Genomic DNA, 19132 nt, shown 5'->3' on the forward strand with positions numbered 1-19132 from the left:
TTCAATCTTCTAATACAAATGGGGAAACTGAGATGCAGAGTGACTCCATGAACATCACTCAGGTAATAAATGGCAGGTCTGGAGGTTGAACCAAGGTTTTTTATTCCAAATTCAGCATCCTCTCCCCAGTACCACATTTTAGATTTCCACTTAGTGAGCTAATATGGTATAATAAAGTGTCATCAGATTTAAAGGTACCTGGGTTCAAAGACTATTCTTCACTTTAATTAACTGAATCAGTCAACAACAAGCATTTATTAATGCTTGGTGCCAGGCACCAGGGATATAATGAAAGGCAATAACTTGGTCAAATGAGATAATACAGCCATTACATTATTATAGATAATAAACTATTAAAGATTAAAACTGCCTTAAGAATTTTGGGACATATTGTGTATTTTTCGGGGGGGGGGGAGGTTGAGTTTCTTATCACTTTTCTTTTGATTTTTAATGTTTTCTAAATTTAAATACACCATATACATATTTTAATATACATATTAGGACAACAACAACAAAAAACCAAAACCCTCTGACTCTCCATTTGATCCCTTACAGCATAATAATATTTCAAGACACTCAGATCATGCTGTATATTCAAAAGGCTCTGTAAAGATCTGTTGTTGTTATAATTACCTTCATCAGCTCTGGCTGGACTATAGCTTAGAAAATGACTGTTCTACCAGCAGTGTCTCGATTCCAGTCTTTCATTCTGATGTCAGATTAATTTTCCTAAGATATTCTAGAGGTGCCTTCAAATATCTAAAGAAATGTCATGTAGAAAAGGGATAAGAAGTGTTTGGCTCAGCCCCAGAGTCCAGACCTAAGAGTCATAAATACAGTTTTTAAAATGGCAGATTTAGGTTCTACCAAAAGGAAAAAAAAATGCTGGTCAACCAGAGCTATCCAAAAGTAGAGTGAGTTGCCTTGGGAGAAGCTAAGATTCCCCTTTAAGCAAAGATGTAGGGATGTTGGAAATAATGGTTATGGGGTTCTTGTTCATGACTGGATGGGATGGCCAGTGATCTGGAAGTCCTTTTTCTCCTCTGAGATACTAGGACATACGGAGATACTAGGAATAGTCAAGTCACAAGTCCTTAGCCAGTCATTCTAGGCTTCTCCCAATTGGGCCCCAAACTCACACTATTCCCTTGCCTGTGCAATATGTTATCATCCAAATGTAAGGATGTGGGAAATGTGGAACATTAATGCATTATTGGTAGAGTTGTGAAATGATCCAACTAACTGGAGAGCAATTTGGAACTGTGCCCAAAGAACTATAAAACTGTGCATATCCTTTGAATCAGCAGTGTTATTACTAGATCTGTATCAACAAAAAATCATAAAGGAGGGAAAAGGACCCACATGTGCAACTTTTTGTAGCAGCTTTTTTGGGGGTGGCAAAGAATTGGAAAATGAGTAGATGTCCATCAATTGGAGAATGGCCAAATTTGTCATGGTATATGAAAGTAATGGAATATTATTATTCTATAAAAAAATGATGAACAAGTTGGTTTTAGAAAGGCCTGGAAAGATTTCCACAAACTGATGCTGAGCAAAACAAGCAGAACCAGGAATACATTGTACACAGTAACAAGATTATGTGATGATCATCTCTCAGCAGTTCAATGACCCAAGGCAATCTCAATAAACTTTTTATGGAAAAACGCCATCCGCATGTACAGAGTGAACTATGGAGACTGAAAGTAAATCAATACATATCATTGTCCCTTTTCTTTTTCTTTTTCTTCTGTTTGTTTTTCTCTTGTGGTTTTCCCTTTTGTTTTGATTTTTCTCTACCAACATGATTCATAAGGAAATATGTAAAAAAAAAATTAATGTACATGTATAACCAAAAAAAACCCTTTTTTAAAAAGTGTTATTATCTAGTGAAACTATACTACTTGTTTTTTCATTTCCATCTCATTTTAGCTGTTTTTTCCAATGTTTGCTCTCTTTCTTCATCTCTTTGGATCCACTGCTTCTCCTTTGAGGTTGAGGACAAAAGTCAAATTTTTTGTGAAGTCTCCTCTGATCCTGCTTTCCCATAGTAAATGTTCTTTCCTTTCTTGAATTCTCATAGTAAGTTGATTGTGCTTCTCATCTACTGTTATAGTTGTATGTTGTCATGTCTTATCCTCTAATCAATTATAAATTAAATGAGAGTCAAAAAAGCTAGCTTTGAACTCAGAAAAATGATTTCCAATTCCACTTTTATCATTCACTACCTGCGTGAATTTGGCCAAGTCATTTAACTTTTCTGAGATCAACTTTCACTTCTATAAAATGGAGGGACTTCAAGATATAAGTCTATAGTCCAAATCAGCAGAGAGCATGATTCTTTATATCTAGTAGGTCTCAATAAACATTTGTTAGCTTTATACAATTCCTTTCCAAAGGGACTACCTGAATTTAAAAATAATTCAGAAGAAGAAAGGACCATTTAACACACTTATGGGGCAATTTCAGGCATTGGAGAGGGTTATTTTACCCCTGGAGGAACGAATGATTTTTCCTTTGAAATTCTGTTTTTGGTCTTACATCGTCAAACAAGCAAAATCATTAATTAATATGACTAAAGATCAAGTCTGGCCCTATTGAAAGTACCCACAATCCCACCTTGCAACCTACATTCATTTTATTCACATTTATATGAGAAATTACATGAGGAATAAATCAAGACAATTACACAGATATAAGGAAGGCTAACACCTGATACCATAGGTGTTCTAACTGCCCAAATAATGATAACTATATTTGGAGACCTATAAAAAGATTGCTTACCTCAGAAAGTGTTAATAAGGAAATTATTAACAGAGAGTATATTTTAGATACAATCATTGACTTGACACAGCTAGAGAGAGTCATGACTGATGCTGGGGAAATAATAGATAAAAATACCTGGTGATCTCTTTTACTCTCTGCATTACAGCTTGGGGACAGATGATGGGCTAGGAAAACAGTCTTAAGGGACTATTAGCTCTGACATTTTTAAGGAAGCAGCTCCCTACTTTAGTCTTTCATTTTTATATCCCATTAAGAGAACACCATTTTGATATTGGATTTATGCACAGTGGCAGGAGATATGGGAACACACATTCACAATCATCAATGAGTTTAGAACACAAATTTTGGAGAAAAGAAAATGTGTGTCAAGCCAACACAGATATTCTCTTGGGAACTGGGGAGTTGGGTTGGGAACTAGCCGCTATTTTGCCACTAACCAGTCACATGACTTTAGCCAAATAACCAAGTCTCTTTGGGCCTCAATCAGTTTCTCCCTCTATAAAATACAGATGTAAAAACCTCAGATGGTCCCTAAGGTTTCTTCCAGCTCTATCATTGTCTTTTTTTAGTTGCTATGGATGTTTGATGGGAAATTTCTCCCAGACCACTTTGAGTCATCCTAACCCAAGATTTTTAGCTCTGTTAAACAATTCTCCCTCCTTTCCTCTATACAAAAATGCATTAAAAGTCTTAAAATTTTTTTGTTGAGATCTGTGATTTCATAAGTATAAAAAACTTCCAGTGAGGAAATTCTCTCTACCATTGCTGTAACTGTTTTATAAATGTACTGCCTTAGAGAGATTACATCACCTGGCTAGCCCCTGTCAAAAGAATCACTTGAATCCAAATCCTCTTGACTCCAAGGAGTACCTACATCCATTACTCTTTATGGCCTCTCTTAAAAACTATACAAATTTCTGTCTGTAGTAGGGGCCATCCCATAGAGCATGTATGGAGCTGAGCTTGCCCCTCCTGGCCCCTTCCAAGGGCAACACGTGCACTGGTTTCTTGCTTGAGGGGCCACAAAATATCATGTGGTTCAAGCTCTCTGCCTTCAGGAAGTTTAGTTATTACTATCTTCATTTTATACATGAGATAACTGAGGTCTCAAGAAATGGTTTCTTACATACAGGGTGTTAACTTCTTCATTCTCTTCCCCCTTCCCCCTGTAATACTATCCATTTAAATTAAATTCCCCCTTTCCTTCCATTATAAAAATCTGGTTTTAAAACTGCAGCATCTTCTGTTTTCAGTTTCTGTGCCCACCAACTTACTTATTTTCTACCTTCACATCTCTGTGAGAAATTGTCTTTCAATTTTTCCACAAATGGAAATAAGCACTTGCCCTGGGTCACAAAAATTAGTGGCCAAGCTGGGACCGAGATTAAGGTCTCTAGCCCAGCCTTGGCATAATTCCCTCAATCAATACCTGCTCCACACAGCTAAACAAGAGGGTCTGAAGGCCTCAGTCTACAGGCCAATGTGAAATACAGTTACCTGTTTCTTCTCAAAATTTAAGAAAGGAAAGAAGAAAAAGGCACTTCTCTAAAGTGATTGCGATAAACAAGCAGACTAAGATAAGTGATTAATGACCGTGACACAAGCCAAGGGCTAAGATAACATCCTAGAGAAAAAGAGAAGAGAAGAACCAAAAAGAAACTCCTCTAGAATAAAAAGAATGATTTAACTGTTAAGTAAAAGAAATTAAAAAAAAATATCACTGGTTCCATTGCACTGTCAAAATGATTATGATCTGGCCCAGGAAAACAACAGATGAATCATTGTAGTAACTATGAGATATAATGGTATAATGCTAGACAGGCAGTGTAATATAATATATGGTCTCTTGGATCTGGAATTGGGTAAACTGGGGTTTAAATCCTTCTTTATACACTTAGTAATTGGATGACTTTAGGCAGCTCATTTAATTCTAGACCTGGTTCCTCATCAGTTCAACAAATAGAGCAATTTATATAATAACAATAACAAAATTATAAAAATAAATAACATTGAAACCTTTAAAATATATAATGACCAACTTAGAAAAAGACTGATTACTATTAAGGAATGCTCTTATCTCTTGACAGAAAGCTGACAGACTTAAAATGCAGAGCCAATACAGTGGTTGTTAGAGGGATTTTGTTTGTTTGGTGGGATGGGAAAAATAGAGAAAAACTTGATTTTTGTTCATTGAAAAGTAATTAATTTTTAAAAATTAAATTGTATTGACCTCATAAGAGTGTCAGTAAAGACTAAATGATAATTATTTATATAACACATGTAACAAGCCTTAACTATATAAAGGCCAGTCACTATCATTATTGCATTGTCATGAATGTACAAGTACTATTGGTCTACAAAAGATGAATCTTTTTTTCTTCAAATCTTGTTAAGGCAAAAATTAAATAAATTATCACCTATTTGAAAATCTCGCTAATTTCTACCACATTGTTACCCTCTCTAATCATACTTATATAATATATTTTTTGGTAATTTTGGGTAAGACTTAGGGGGGAGTTGAATTTGAAAACATTCTCAATGGTTATATCATAAATGATTTCTAGAAAGCCATCATATTGCTTAATAATTACATTACATTAAGCAATAGCAAATTGCTTTATTGAGACAGACAATGTTTAGCTGGAGTGGTCATTGGATATCTAGCACAGAAACCATACATTCAGGTTTGTGCTTGAAGCCTTTTCAAATTAGACAAAACTAACAGAACTTTCTCTCCCATGGCATAAGTTTTAAGAATCTATGGCTGCCGCTATACCATAGACAATTTCAGAGGAGGGATCCCAGAAAACATATGAAGTAAATTTAAACTTTTCTAAAATTAAATTGTATTTTTAATGAACTAAAAAAATATTTTTTTTCTCTGCTCCTCCCCATCACTGAAAAAGAAAAACAAAACCCCAGGAACAACCACTACGTTATCTGTACACCTTGAGTCTATCACCTCTCTGTGAGGAGGTAGGTCGCATGCTTCAGTCATGATTGGTCTTCTCAGATCCAAGATCAGTTATTCTTTGTTTTTACAATGCTGTTATTGTATAAATTGTTCTCCAGGTTTTTCTCTTTTCATTCATATCAGTTTATACACATCTTCCCAGGTTTCTTTGAAACTATCCCTTTCACCATTTCTTATGAAATGGTTATATATATTTTCATTATACGCACCTAATATAAACTGTGTTTTGTTTTTTAATGGCAAGTACAATCCTAGGTCTTAATACAGAAAATTCCTCCTTTTAAAAAAATCCTTGAATATACACATTTCTTTTAATCTGTGTGAAAATTACAGTTAAAGAACTTGTGAGTTTCTTTAAAAGAAAAAAAAACACTAAGCTTTTTATTTCAATTGCCTTTTGGAGTATCTTTTATTAGCCTGAAAGTAATCTGAAATGTGATCATTTTGATCAGTTGACTTACGGTAGCTTTATTCTTTTATCTCTTATTCTCTAGTTATTCTTTGTACTCTCCCATATGATCTATTACAGGGCAATGTGAGGCAGGGTTTATAGTAAGAAGATCATTGAACTTACTTAGGTTATCTGAAGAACTGAGTTTCAGTCTTTTTTTTTTTTTCTGCCTCAAATAGTAACTATGTGGACTTGACAATTCAAATAGCAACTCTATCTATATCCAGGTTGGCTTAATTGTAAAATAGAGATAAATGATACTTGTACTCCCTACTGCACCAGGATATTTTGAGAGACAACAAATGGATGTGCAAAGCAATGAGACACAATGTTCTGAGTTCTTAAAATATCAGCTCTTCATGTGACTGAACTTCCTTTGAACATTAAAAATAAATTGATGGTTACAATTGATAAGCAGACGTTAAAAGAAGGAAAGAATCTTCAGACTAGGATTTTTTAAACCATTTTGGATATTTTATATATGGATCCCTTTGGTAGCCTGGAGAAGCCTATAAATCCAATTGGATTTTTTTTTAGGAAATTTGTTTTTAAAAATTCATAATTAAAAGATCTAAATTTCAAAATAAAGATGTGATTTTTCTCATCCAGATTCATGTCCCACTTTGGAGTTCCTGGACTCTAGGTAAAGAACCCATGATGGTGGGCAAGAAACATCCATTTCAATAATCAAATACTCTTGGTTGAGTCATCCAGGGAATCTCCCAATTCAATTAGGAGCAACTAAAACATGATTATATGGTGGCTATGAAAGTGATCTTCTAGCAAAATAGCTTTTAAACAAAGGAGGTAGAAGTCTAGAAAGTCCAATTTTTGATAATAAGCAGTTTGCTGAAAGAACAATTAATTTGCAGAGCTAGCACCAAAAGCAGTCTATGAATTTCTCTCTCTCTTTTAAATCCTAACTTAAATAGGATATACCTCTTCCAGGAAGACTTATCAACTTTTTTCTCAGACTTTACAAAGCACATTGCTTCACAACTCCCTAATACATTTATCATATAATACTCAATATTATCGTTATCTACCATTTTCTTTGGAAGAGGCATAGACTTTGGCGGGGTAGAGAGGAAAGGTCCTTGGCAAAAAAAAAATTCTCTCAAAATTGCTTTGTAACTCTCTAATACATTTATCATAGTTATTTCACATTTTCTTTGGAGAGGGATACTATTATTATTTTGTATGGGAAACTTTGGGTAAGGAAATTCCCTTTTATTAATGAAGATCAATACTTGTTCTACAACTTATACTCTTAGTTGTCAGGGTCAATGAGAAGTTAGGTGACTTGATATACTTGAATGCAAATATTCCTGACTCCCAGGTCAGCACTCTCCCCATTATCTTACGCTGCCTGTATATTTGTATTTGTATCTTGATTCTCCTACTGTATCCTAAGCTTTATGATATGAGATTGAGCCATAGCCAAACCTCTTTATTTCTTAGGAGCCCATGAGCCATAGTACTTATGGTGTGAACATAATCAACCATGATCCCTTAATCAACATTTATCTAATTGTTGTTCAGAGAAGTAAAATGACTTATTAAGGTCACACAAGGAATCTTCTGATTTCAAGTCCTATGCCCTTTCCCCTACAGTCTTAAACCAGATCTGGAAATGACCCTGAGATATTCACAATCATGTGAAAGGCTAGTGTACCATGGACATTATGTCACCATTCATCATGCTCTCCCAGAACGTGAATCTTCTTGGTAGTAAATGCAATCTGATTCAATCCAATCTAACAAGAATTTATTAAATACCTACTACATGTAAGACGTTTTAATAAGTGCTAGGAACACAAAGGAAAAATAACAAAATTTCTGCCCTCAAGGAAATTACAATTCAGTGAAGAGATCCAGCATATAAACAGACACATGATCCTTTGTAAAAACAGGGCATTGACTATATAAGCTTAAATGTTCCATATCTAACTCTGTGATTATAGATCCTAAAGATGATCATTAAAGAAGGGAGAGACCACTAAGAAGGAGGGGAATAAGGAAAGTTTTCCTAGGAGGTAGCACTCAAGGTCAGTGAGTCTTGAAGGAAGCTAAGGATTCTGAGAGGTAGAAGGGAGGAGTCAGTATACTCCAGACACACCTTGTACAAAGAAATGGTAGCATGAAATGGGATTTTGAACTTGAGAGACAGCAAGTAGAGCAATTTAGTTGGAATTCAGGGAAACAATGTGTAGAAAGCCAGAAAGATAGTCTGGGCTTGGATTAGAGAGTATGAAGAGATGAGATTCCAAAATGGAAGATAAAATTTTTAAATTTTCATGAGATAAATCTGACTTGGACAGAAAAGTATTTATTAACTGCCTACTATGGGCAAGCATTATGCAAAATGCTAGAAATAGAACATTTATAAGCAAATCAATATATAACTTTCACAAAGGAACGTATGGCATAAAGGGTTAAGTTTACCTCTGAGCAATGTCCCACTTAGTGTCATAAAATGATAAGATTTGGATTTAGAAAAGATTTTTAAAAATTTTTGCCTTTTTTGAAGTTTATGTTCTTTTTTTTTATATAAAGCTTTTTATTTTCAAAACACACGCATAGATAGTTTTCAACATTCACCCTTTCAAAACCTGGTGTTCCAAGTTTTTTTTCTTAAATTATCCTGCTGATCATTTCTTATTCAACCATTCTCCAAATGATGAGCAGCTACTCAGGAGTTAGAAAAGATTTTAATGATTGTCTAGCTCAAACTCCACATTTTTCAATTAGGGAAACAGTCCTTGTTCTTGACTGCCCCTCTATAAACCTGGTAGACCTCCATTAAATGACCTGGTACTCTCACACAGCAAGTACCACAAAATCTCCATTTCCACCCCCCTTCCCAAAAAGCCAATCCTATTACCAGTAAAACCTACCAACTATTCCTGTGTTAGCAAAGATAGCAGTCCCAGGGTGTTCCTTTCAAGCTGGGATCTATTCCCAGGAGCTGACATGAACTGACAGACAAAAGCATGACTGGGCTGAGAAGCAGCCACACTTCCCATCATGAGAGGCCAGTCTGGTTTTAGCTCCACCTTGGGAGTTGCTGTCTAGAAGTTCTGTCACTGGAACTAATGGGCCTTTTAGGTATAGCCTGGATGTAGCTTTAAGAAGTAAGGAGAGAAAACATGAATCAAAACTGGTCTTTTCTAGTGAGTCATCATGAGTCAAGCTTCAGAACCTCATAAGCAGGTAAAGGGTTTGGAAGCGTCCAGAGGAACAATGAAAAGGGCATTCCTGTTATTGTGACTTCAATCAGCTCAAAGCAGTTTAATGGTCATGAGAATCCCAAAAAAGAGAGTGTATTCTCTGATTGCCCCAAAGATACACAAGTGTTGAAGATCAGCACTATGTGCCTAAATTCAATCCAATATGCCTCTGATCAGTCCAGATGTAGCCAACTGTAGACTTAAAGGTTAAGGTAGCTAGCCCTAGAGCCAGCCCAAGCATCCTATGGAAGTCCTTTTCACTAAAAATGATATGATACTTGGCTAAGCCTCCTCAACCAGTGTTCAATGGAAAAGATTTAGAGGATCATAGATCTAGATCTTGAAGAGATCTTATAGGACATTGAGTCCAATTCCCCCACACACACACACACTTCCTATTTTACATATGGGGGAACTTGAGGCTTTGAAAGACTACACAGGGTCATACAATAAGTAAATGTCTGAGGAAAGATTAAAATTCAGCTCTTTCTGTTTTCAAGTCCAGCATTCTACACATTGTACCATCTAACTGGAGTTGAGTTAGAACAGAAGGACAGGGTGTGGTCCATCTCTAGAATTAATCCCTGAACTGTTAGGCAACTAACAGTACCCAGACAGATTTACCCAGCCCACTCATGGTTTATGAGTGGAGAGCTGTGAGATTTGGGTGAAATTCACCATTTTCCACTAAATAGCAGAAAAAAAAATTGGCTCTATCTAAGTTGCAATAAAGCCAGCTAAAAATCATTGAGGAAAATAAAATAAAAGTCACTGAGAAAGAAACAATGCTTTATAGACCCCTCTTCTTAATCTCATTTGTGTTAGAGATTCTTTTGATAATCCAATGAAACCCATGGACAGCTTCTCAGGATCACATTTTTTAATTTATGAAAAAAAATACAGAATTACAAAGGATTTGTTTTCAAATCATATTAAAAAAAAAAACAATTTCATGAACCATAAATTAAAAACCTTCTGTTTTAGAGGGGGGCAGCATCCAGATCCAGAAGTATCAAAAATACCAAAGTAGGACAGTAAAACTCCATAGTTTTTTTTTAATTCTCCCAAGATCTTTGGTTATCAACCTCATGTCCCAAATGGTGATGATTCTGATATTAAACTATAATTAGAAGGTCATCTAAGTAAACAGAATGGGTATCTCTAGAATTTCTCAGAGAATCAAGAAAAGAAATTAAGTTTTAGCATCTAGATTTGATGTTCTTTTATAGAGATCAGGATGGTATGGAAAAATAGTGTATCAAGAATAGGTGATACACAAGAGAGGTGAAACCAAGATGGAAAAATAAAAGCAAGGAGTCATCTAAGTTGTCCCAAATACCACCCCCCCAAAAAAAACAACTTTAAAATAAAACTTCAAATTAATTCTGGAGAGGCAAAACCAATAAAAACTTGGGAAGAAAAAGTTTTCCAATCCAAGATAATTTAGAAGTTCAGTAAGAAAGGTCTGTCTCACTGAGGTAGGAGTGGAGGGAAGTTCAGCTTAGATCATACTCTGGGAAGCCAGCAATAGGCCTTGGGGGTGACTGAATCTATAGTGGCAGTGGTAGCTCCTAGAACTCTCTGGAGCCCATAGACATTCAGGCGGGGGGTATAATTGGTCAGAAGGAGATTACAGGAGACTCTTTACTGGCACTGGATTCAAGACCCTATTGCATTTCCCATATGAGGTTCTGGATCACAGTCTGAGGATAAAGAACACTAGCCTGAGCAGGGACCTTGATCACAGTCATGTGGCAGAAAAAAGTGCTTCTGGTCACTTACAAATCAGAATGCAGTGATCATATATCTCCTTAAATCATATTATCTCGGAAGAATTTTTTTTAAAAAACCCACAACCCCCTAGAACTAACTCTGAAAATAGTGGCATAAAAAAACTAAAGCTTGGGACACTGCCCCCTTCATCCTAGGAGCAGAGGCCAATTTTAACATAAAGCTAAAAGTCAAGAAATAGACTTGAAAATTGAACAAACAGTAAAAAATCACTTATCAAAGAAAGTTATTATGGTAACTGGGAAGATCAAAACACAAACTCAGAAAAGGACAACAGTGTCAAAATAGCAACATGCAAAGTTTAAATAAATATGAGTTAGTCTCAGGTCTAAAAAAAAAAAAAAAAAAAAAAAAAAGAATTCCCAGAAAGAGCTCAAAAAAGATTTTAAAAAATCAAATATAAGAGGTAGAAGAAAAATTGGAGAAAGAAATGAAATTATTGCAAGAAATTCATGGAAAAAAGAGTCAACAACTTTATAAAAGAAGCCATAAAAATACTAAAGAAAATAAACTTAAAAAGCAGTATAGGCCAAAAGGTAAAACAGGCACAAATATCCACTGGAGAGAAGAATATCTTTTAAAAAATAGGTTTGACCAAATAAAAAGAGATGAACAAGAATTCCCTGAAGAAAAGAACTCTAAAAAGTAGAATTGGCCCAATGAAAAAGAAGTTACAAAAGCTCTCTGAAGAAAATAATTTTTTCTTTTTTTCATTAAAGATTTTTATTTTCAAAACATATGCATGGATAATGTTTCAACATTGACCTTTGCAAAACCTTGTGTTCCAAATTTTCCCCCCTTTTCCCCACCCCCATCCCTAGATGGCAAGCAATCCAATATATGTTAAACATGTTAAAAATAAAATACATATTAAATTCAATATATGTATACATATTTATACAATTGTTTGGATGCACAAGAAAAATCAGATCAAAAAGAGAAAAAAATGAGAAATAAAGCAAAATGAAAGCAAATAACAACAAAAAGAGTGAAAATGCTATGTTGTGCTCCAGACTCAGTTCCTACACTCCTCTTTCTGGGAGCAGATGGCTTTCTTCATGACAAGATCATTGGAACTGGTCTGAATCATCTCATTGGTGAAGAGAGCCATGTTCATCAGAATTGATCATCATATGATTTTGTTGTTGCTGTGTACAATGATCTCCTGATTCTGTTCATTTCAGTCAGCATCAGTTCATTAAGTCTCTCCAGATCTCTTTGAAATCATCCTGCTGATTATTTCTTATAGAATAATAATATTCTATAATAATCATATATCATAACTTATTCAGCCATTCTCCAACTGTTGGGCATTTACTCAGTTTCTAGTTTCTTGCCACTACAAAAAGGGCTGCCACAGACATTTTTGCACATGTGGGTCCTTTTCCCTCCTTTATGATCTCTTTGGGATATAAGCCCAGGAGAAACATTATTGGGTCAAAGGGTATGCACAGTTTGATAATCTTTTGATTAGAGTTCCAACTTGTTCTTTAGAATGGTTGGATCAGTTCACAACTCCACCAACAATGTATTAGTGTCACAGTTTTCCCACATCCCCTCCAACATTCGTCATTATCTTTTCCTGTCATCTTAGCCAATCTGAGAGGTGTGTAGTGGTACCTCAGAGTTGTCTTAATTTGCATTTCTCTGATCAATAGTGATTTAGAGCACCTTAAGAAATAATTCTTTAAAAATTAGAATTGAGTAAGTGAAAACTAATAACTCCATGAGAAATCAAGAAAAATCAAAATCAAAATCAAAAGAATGAATAAAAGAAGAAAATGTGAATTATCTCCTTAGAAAAACAAGTTATCTGGAAAATAGATCCAGGAGAGATAATTTAAGAATCTTTGGACTACATGAAAGTTGTATTTTTTAAAGAGCTTGGACATAATATTTCAGGAAAATATCAAGGAAAACTTCACTTATATCCTAGAATCAAAGGGCAAAATATAAATAAAAAGAATTCACCTATCACCTCCCAAAAGAGATCTCAAAATGAAAACTCCCAGAAACACTATAACTAAATTACAAAGCAACCAGGTCAAGGAGAAAATACTCCAAGCAACCAGAAACAATTCAAATATCATGGAACCACAGTCAGAATTACAAAGGATTTAACAGTTTATTCATGAAAGGATCAGAGGGCTTGGAATATGATATTTCACAAGGCAAAGAAGTTAGAAATACAACCAAAAGTCACCTACCCAGCAAAACTGAATATAATCCTGCTGGAGAAAATGTGGATATTCAATGAAATAGAGGATTTTCAAGAGTTCCTAATGAAAACCCAGAGCTGAACAGGAAGTTTGACTCCAATGGATCTGACCATTATTAGGGCAGTTAGAAAAAAGTATGCAGAGACAGAAGTATGAGGGTGAGTTGACTATGATGGGATGATATCTTAAAAAGTAAAATTAAGAGGCAAGAAATAGGAATGCTCTGAGAGAAGGAAAAAGGGAAAGGTAGAATGGAGTAAATTATCTCACATGATAGAGCTTTGCTAGTGGAGGGGGATGTGGAGGGGGCAATGCTTGGAATGTTATTCTTATCAGAATTGACTCAGAGGGAATGATATACACACGCCTACAGAGGGGTAGAAGAGGAAGAAGATAAGAAAAGGGAGGAGAAAAAAGAGTCCTGCTAGAGCAGATTTGGGGAGATAGTGGTCAGAAGCAAAACACTTTTGAGAAAAGACAGTGTAGAAGGAGAGAAAGAAAGAAGAATAAACAAGGGAAAAAATAGGATGGAGGAAAAAAGACAATAATCATAACTGTGAATGTAAATGGAATGACTTCATCCATAAAACAAAAGCAGATAGCAAAGTGAACTAAAAAAACAGAATCCAATAAAAATTTACTTAGGAAAAAATTTATATCAAATTTCTCTAAGTCTTATTTCTCAAATACGTAGAGAATTGAGTCAAATTTGTAAAAATAAATAAATAAATAAATAAAAGTCATTCTTCAATTGATAAAAGGTCAAAGAATGTTAATAGTCAGTTTTCAAAAGAAGAAATCAAAGCCATCTATGATCATATGAAAAAAAATACTCTATATCAATACTGATTAGAAAAATTAAAATGAAAATGGTTCTGAAGTACCACCTCATACCTATCATTTTGGCCAATATGACAGAAAAGAAATATTATAAATGTTGGAAGGGATATGAAAATTGAGACACTAATGCTCTATTTATGGAGTTGTGAACTGATCCAAACATTCTGGGGAGCAATTTGGAACTATGTTCAAAGGGAAATAAAACTCTAACCCAGCAGCACCTCTACTGGGTCTGTACCCCACAAGTTTTTTTTTAAGGAGGGGAAGTATATATATGTACAAAAATATTTATAGCAGTTCTTTTTAGTGCTAGCAAAGAATTAGAAATTGAGGAGATGTCCATCAGTTGAGGAATGACTAACAAACAAGTTGTGATATAGGGTTTTGATGGAATAATTGTCCTATAAGAAATATGAGCAAAATGGAAAAACTTGAATTTTAGAAAAGCCTGATTACATGAACTTAAAATGAAGTGAGGAGAGCCGGGAGAATGTTGTACCCATTGGCAGCAGTATTCTAACAATGATCAACTGTGAATGATTAGCTATTCTCAGCAATATAATGATCTAAGATAATTCTAAAAGATTTATGATGAATAATGCTATCTATCTCCAGAGAAAGAACCAATGAAGTCTGACTGTAGATTGAAACATTCTTTTTTAACTTTATTTTTTTCTGGAAAGTTTTTTCAGTCTGTTTTTTCTTTCACAACATGACTAACATGGAAATACATTTTGCATGACTGCACATGTATAGCCTATATCAAATTGCTTGATGTCTCAGGGAGGGGGAAGGGAGGAAAGAAAGGAAATAATTTGCAACTCAATTTTAAAAAATAACGTTAATATGCTTTTTACATGTAATTGGAAAAAATATTTAATAAGAATATGTTATATTCTTCCACAACTTGGGAGACATCAGTGCAACCTGAGATTCAGAGAATTTACTTGTCCATGATTACACAGCTAGTGTGAGAACCCAAGACTTCCTGATTCCAAGCATTTGAGCCTAAGACTTCATTATTCTGGGTACCACACTCCATGAAACTTAGTAATTTATATTTTCTATTTCTCTGTGAGAAGACCTGGTCCAGAAAAGTATCAGTCCTTGATTTAAGAAGCCAATGGGTTAAGGAAATCTTAGCAGAAACTCTTGTGTTCAATTGTTACCAACTGTGTCAAGGAAGATTGTTGTTTTTCCTTCAATCTTGAAGATCATCATCAAGGAGGTGATGACATGACATCCAAGTGAATTGGATTTAAGAGAGGGACGGCTGTGCAAGGTCACCTGCCTCACCTTCTCCTCTAGAGCCATCTGAGTCTAGTGGCTAGATATAGATCAGGAGGTAGCCCTGGATGCATTGGGACCCAGAAATCTTACTCTAAACCCCACACTAAAGTGTCCCTTTGGGCCTCATTTTCCTGATCTGCAAAATTGAAAGGTAGACTAGATAATTTGTAACTTCCCCACAACCTTTTGATTCAAGAAATAAAACCCACAGATGATTTCCTCAAATTCATTTCAATCACCAGTTTTAACTTCTTTTTTTTCTTTTTTAAAAATTATTTAATAATATATTATTTTATTTATTTATTTAATATTTATTTAATTATTTACGTTAAATTATTTAATATTTATTTATTTAATTTATTATTTAATAATAATAAAGCTTTTTCTTTTTGAAACATATGCATAGATAATTTTCACCCTTGCAAAACCTTGTGTTCCATATTTTTTCCCTCCCTTCTCTCCATCTCCTCCCTTAGGGGACAAGCACTCCAATAAATGTTAAACGTACAATTCTTCTATACACATTTCCACAATTATCATGCTGCACACCACCTCATCTTCTTATTAAATCTTTATAATAAAAATATTGCTATGAAGGAACCAATGGGATAGCCAGTCTAAGTCTCATTTCTTCTCCTTTCTTTTACCAGCCTCTAGTAGAGTTGCTAATGAGCTGGTTCATGCCCCAAAACATGAAAGCCACTGGAAAAAAGAGACCCTGGGGTCTCTACAAATGGAAAAATAAGTCATCCCCTTCCATCGTAATTGATAATTTTCTATAATAATCCTAAGGGCAGTGCTTTGTGCCCCTGTGTATCTAAAAAAGATGTGTGATGGATGTGTAATGGGATGTGCAATGGGAGTCCAGGAAGAACCAAGATTTTTACTTACCTAAGATGAGAATTTGAAGAATTCTAGAATGTGAAGTTTGAATAAGATTATATATTTAGAGCTACAAGGGGACCCAGAGGTCATCCAAGCTAACCTCTTTCATTTTACAGGTAAGGAAACTGAGGCTCAAAGAAATTAAGAAATTTACACAAAGTCACACAGCTAGTAATGGGCGGGAGCTGAATTCAGATTCTTGATTCCAGATCTAGAATTCTTTCCCAAAAACCAACTGCTTTACTAATGTGAACTCCAATAAACTTTCCAAGTGCAAATTCCAGGATCCCTTCAGGATAAGAACACTTCTTTCCTCACATAGACTGCCCTGGTAATCTCCACAGGCAGTAACCAAGAGGAGATTTGTTTTTATTTACCCAAGGGCAGGTGCAGCAAATACGGTCTATGGTCCACAGAGGAAGGCAATTGTGATCAATTCTGCTTCCCATGGTAACTGTCAAGAACACAAATCAATTGTTGCTCCTTACGTGGAACACTGAAATGTCACATACTGGCCTCCCTTTTAGGCACAAAGAAGATTTTTTGTTTTTACAACTATTCATCAATAGTGGATAGAAATTTCTTGGGACTACACATATATACATACATATGCACAAACATACATTTATGTTATATATCTATGTATATCCCATTGGGGAAGGGAGAAAGGGAAAGGGAGGGAGGGAAAGAAGGAGAGAAGGAAAGAGACACAGTAGAGTAGAGAGAGACAGAGACAAAGAGAAATAGAGACAGAGATAGAGACAAGGAGAGAGACAGAGAGATGGAGGATAGGAAAAGAAACAGAGAGGCAGAAAACAGAGACAGAGAGATAGAGACAGAGATGGAGAAGAGATGTAGAAACATAAAGACAGAGAGGGATGAAGAGATAGAGAGAGAAACAGAGACAAAAAGATGGAGATGGGGAGAGAAACAGAGAAAGGAGAGAGAGAGACAGAGAGACAGAGACAGAGAGACAGAGACAGAGGAAGGAAGATGGAAAATGCTGGTCAAAATTATCTAAGTGTTCTAACTTTTGTGAGAAAATCTTCAATGTAAATACAATTCCTGACTCTTAAAAAAATCCAACCAACATTGATTAAGGGTGGAGATGCAAATGAATCCTTCTACCAAGTTACAAGACCAGAAATACAGAGAGCTTCCCTCAAGTGTGGATTCCATCCCCTCTCCCCATACCAATCAGCTCCTTACTGAGAAGTCAACACAAACTCCCGTCTTCTCTCTGGTTCACTTCACAGACAACAAGTGACAAGCCCCATCTTTCTCATGGCGGGGGTCTCAGATCCCTTCAGTTTAAAAGTCACTTTGCTCCTAGTCTGTTTCAGCCTGCTGCCTCCTTCCCTTCCCCGAGCTGCACCAGGCTTTACAGGCTTCTTAATGTGCCCATTAAGACTGAGTAAATTATAGGGGCCCAGCCATTTCAAGAGTGGAGATCGTGCCAGGAGGGTCAGGTCCCTGCCAGAGAAGAGCATGAGCAGACCGCAGAAGGGAGTCCAGGAGAACGGATGGTGCCCACAGGAGCCGGGAGCTGGAGCCCGCCCTTTCGCCCTCCCCCCCATGACCATTGAGAGGCTCAGGTTTGCTGGGTGGTGCACCCCCCTCTCCCAGCAGAGTTCTGTAGCCTCAGGCACCCGGCTTGCCAGCCTCGCCTCCTGAATTACCAGACTCCAAAGGCAGCAGGTAACTTACCCCGGTGCTTCCCAAGCAGCAGTGAGAAGATGAGGAGGAAGCCGGGAGCCCTCAAGTTACCTTGGCCCCTCTCAGGCATGATGCTGTGTGGGGCTCCCAGCTCACAGGAGCCTGAACGTTTCCTGTTTCCTGCTGCTTTTTTGTCAGGGCTCACTTTCTGAAGATGTGTTTGAGGGTTTTTAGGAAGTGATGTAATTCTGTAGGAGCCTGTCAGACCAGCAAAGGATTGCAAAAGAGAAGCTTGCTATTCAAACAGCAGGGATTCAGTCAGCATGGCTTTCCCCTGAAAGATTTCTCAGGGTTTCTGGGAAAGGCTTCTCCCCTACACTGCTGGGCTGCAGTATCAGAGTTACAGAGGTTAGTCCTAGGCACCCTACATCAAGCTCATGCTACTTTCTTGACCTGAACCATCCCCAGGACTGGTAGCCCAGGTTTCCCGAACCCACTTTTCACCAAACTCAGCAACAAAGGCATAGATAGTCAATGTACATTTGAAACAGCAGTAATGTGAAAAAAAAAAACAAAAAACAAAAACATTTGCTCCCTTCCAGTGAAATGTATTGTTATATTCAGTCACTTCAGTCAAGTCCAACACTTCCTGACCCCATTTGGAGTTCTCTTGGTGAAGATACTTTTAGTCGTCTACCATTTCCTTCTCCAGCTCATTTGACAGAAGAGGAAACTGAGGCAAGCAGGGTTAAAGTGACTTGTCCAAAATCACACAGCTAGTAAGTATCTGAGGTCGGATTTGAACTCAGGAAAATGATGGATCTTTCTGTCTTCAGACTTGGTGCTCTATCCACTCCATCAGCTTGTGGGACCTTAAACAAGTCAATTCTGCCTCGGTTTCTCCATTTATAAAGTGAAGGATTTGGACTAGATAGATTCTAAAGTTCCTTTCAGTTTCATATCCATAATCTTATGAGGCTCATGTATGTTGGTGGCTCTCGGGTATCTCTTA

General features: G+C 36.2%; 1 protein-coding gene across 1 annotated transcript in view; it reads right to left on the reverse strand.

Annotated features, from left to right (window-relative positions):
• The window catches only part of TMEM154 (transmembrane protein 154), a 72735-nt gene extending 54388 nt beyond the window's left edge, over window positions 1-18347 (reverse strand). Inside the window, exon 1 of the mRNA XM_023505930.2 lies at window positions 18172-18347. Coding sequence (XP_023361698.1) covers window positions 18172-18250 — 79 coding nt within the window. The 5' untranslated portion in view covers window positions 18251-18347. The remainder of the gene's footprint in view (window positions 1-18171) is intronic.
• Window positions 18348-19132: the final 785 nt, after the last annotated feature.

This window comes from Sarcophilus harrisii, chromosome 6 (assembly GCF_902635505.1).
Source record: "Sarcophilus harrisii chromosome 6, mSarHar1.11, whole genome shotgun sequence".
Lineage (NCBI taxonomy): Eukaryota > Metazoa > Chordata > Mammalia > Dasyuromorphia > Dasyuridae > Sarcophilus > Sarcophilus harrisii.